The sequence below is a fragment of the Pollachius pollachius genome (genome assembly GCF_949987615.1).
Source record: "Pollachius pollachius genome assembly, chromosome: 4".
NCBI lineage: Eukaryota > Metazoa > Chordata > Actinopteri > Gadiformes > Gadidae > Pollachius > Pollachius pollachius.
This window is the reverse complement of record NC_136937.1, coordinates 4,864,311-4,866,810: the sequence shown is the minus strand read 5'-3', so window position 1 is coordinate 4,866,810 and position 2,500 is coordinate 4,864,311. Positions and strand designations below refer to the sequence as shown.

General features: G+C 51.8%; 1 protein-coding gene across 1 annotated transcript in view; it reads left to right on the top strand.

The window, feature by feature from the left end:
• ptprz1b (protein tyrosine phosphatase receptor type Z1b) overlaps window positions 1-2,500 on the top strand; it is a gene marked incomplete at its 5' end in the record, with an annotated part of 41,200 nt that overhangs the window by 31,302 nt on the left and 7,398 nt on the right. Inside the window, 3 exons of the mRNA XM_079735633.1 lie at window positions 697-793; window positions 1,143-1,225; window positions 2,321-2,455. Coding sequence (XP_079591759.1) covers window positions 697-793; window positions 1,143-1,225; window positions 2,321-2,455 — 315 coding nt within the window. The remainder of the gene's footprint in view (window positions 1-696; window positions 794-1,142; window positions 1,226-2,320; window positions 2,456-2,500) is intronic.

Sequence of the window (2,500 nt, the reverse complement as noted above, 5' to 3'; positions counted from 1 at the left end):
CCCTCCCCCTCACTACACATGTAGTCTCTATGTTTCTTTGTCCTATTTTAGTGACTGTGTTACAAAGAAATCACGATAACATTAATCTGAGTTTTGGAAGTTTGACGTCACGATCTGCGATGACACAGCCTCAGGAACTCAGACCTGACCTTTGAATAATAAATAATAATGCCTCAATTTAGGGATTCAGGGGTTTAAATTCATTCATTCAAACATTATTTTACATCATTTAAAGAACTTATTAGCCCGGATATATTCTTCCACATGGTCGCTTGCATGCGATAACGTAATAAAATACATTAAAAATCATCCGTTGTTAAAGTGCACCCATCCCTACCACAGTGATGAGCTGCATGGTGGCGCAACATTAGCATCAATCACATACTCTTACTCTCTCTCGCCTTAAAGGTAGGGTAGGCAATTTATTTTCGAAGCATTTTTTTTTCATATTCTGTGAAATTCTCTTTAAATCCTCACGACAGTCGAAGACGCAAATGCTCGGACAAAAAAAACTATAGAATAAAGTGTCTGTGGCTGTCTGATTGCCTACCCTAGCTTTAAGTCTTTTGGATTGGCTTTTGCTGGTTTCACCTTGAATTGTGTATATGTGGTGGTTTGGTTGGTTTCATTTTTGTATCTGTTTGTGTGTGTGTGTGTGTGTGTGTGTGTGTGTGTGTGTGTGTGTGTGTGTGGCAGGAGGTTCAGGCATGCACAGTGGAGATGGGCATCAGTACTGAGAGCTCCAACCATCCAGACAACCGGAGCAAGAACCGCTACATCAACATACTGGCCTGTAAGAGCAGCTTAACATGAATCAATGTGTCAAAACCACCACTACACTACAGTATTCCACTACATCAACATACTGGCCTGTTGGAGCAGAGTTTAAAAATCATGGCCTATAAGAACACTTTTACAGTAAAGTATAGCCTTTAGGAACAATATTTATCACTACTTATAATCCACAATACTAATGTTGATGTAATCCAGGTGTAAGTAAAGCTATTTTCCTCCCATTTCCTCGTTGAGTTCTGTTTTCAGTTAGAAATTGAAAAGTTAATTCAGATCCGTGTCATCACATCCTGTTTAAACCATGACATCACCCCTTGTCCAACCCACGACATCACCCCCTTCTTGTGCAGACGACCACAGCCGAGTGAAGCTGTGCAGCGGTCAGGACCGAGACGGCCGGGCCGGGGATTACATCAACGCCAACTTTATCGACGTGAGTCACTGTTCCCTTTGGGGGGGGGAGGAGAGGAGAGGAGGGGAGAAGGGAGGGGAGGAGAGGAAGAGAGGAGGGGAGAGGAGAGGAGGGAGGTGAGGGGAAGGAAGGGGAGAGGAGAGGAGCTGAGGAGAGGGGAGGGGAGGGAAGGAGAGGATGAGAGGAAAAGACAGTATAGGAGAGGAGCGGAGGGGAGGAGAGGGGATGAGAGGGTAGGAGGGGAGGAGAGGGGATGAGAGGGTAGGAGGGGAGGAGAGGGGATGAGAGGGTAGGAGGGGAGGAGAGGAGAGGATGAGAGGGTAGGAGGGGAGGAGAGGGGATGAGAGGGTAGGAGGGGAGGAGAGGGGATGAGAGGGTAGGAGGGGAGGAGAGGGGATGAGAGGGTAGGAGGGAAGGAGAGGAGAGGATGAGAGGAAAAGACAGTATGGGAGAGGAGAGGAGGGGAGGAGAGGGGATGAGAGGGTAGGAGGGGAGGAGAGGGGATGAGAGGGTAGGAGGGGAGGAGAGGGGATGAGAGGGTAGGAGGGGAGGAGAGGCGAGGGGAGGGTAGGAGGGAAGGAGAGGAGAGGATGAGAGGAAAAGACAGTATAGGAGAGGAGAGGAGGGGAGGAGAGGGGATGAGAGGGTAGGAGGGGAGGAGAGGGGATGAGAGGGTAGGAGGGGAGGAGAGGGGATGAGAGGGTAGGAGGGGAGGAGAGGGGATGAGAGGGTAGGAGGGGAGGAGAGGCGAGGGGAGTGTAGGGGGAGAGGAAGGGATAGGAGAAGAGAGGAGGAGGAAGGACGGAAGGAGATGTGGGGTGAGGTGAAAGGATGGGAGTGAAAAGGAGAGGTGAGAGGAAGGGAGCAGAGACAGGAGAGGGGAGTTGAGTTGAAATGTGATGCGATGAGGGGAAGGGAGGATAGTTGGTGAGGGGAGGGGAGCTGAGAGGAGGAGAGGGGGGGTAAGATAAGATAAGGGAACAGGGTGTTTAATCCATCCTCAGTCCTTCCCGCTGGCCTGACGTGGTGGACCTGGTGCTGTGTAAACAAAGTCGCTGACCTCTGACCTCTGGTCCGCTGGGTGTCTGCGGGGGGTGGGGGGGGGGGGGGGAGTAGGGCTACGAGCGGAGCCGGGCCTACATCGCCGCCCAGGGGCCGCTGCGGTCGGGCCGGGAGGACTTCTGGAGGATGGTCCTCCAGCAGAACATCGGCGTGGTCGTCATGATCACCAACCTCAAGGAGAAGGGCCGGGTAGGAGAGCCCGGACACGGACACACGCGCTTCCATACGCACGCA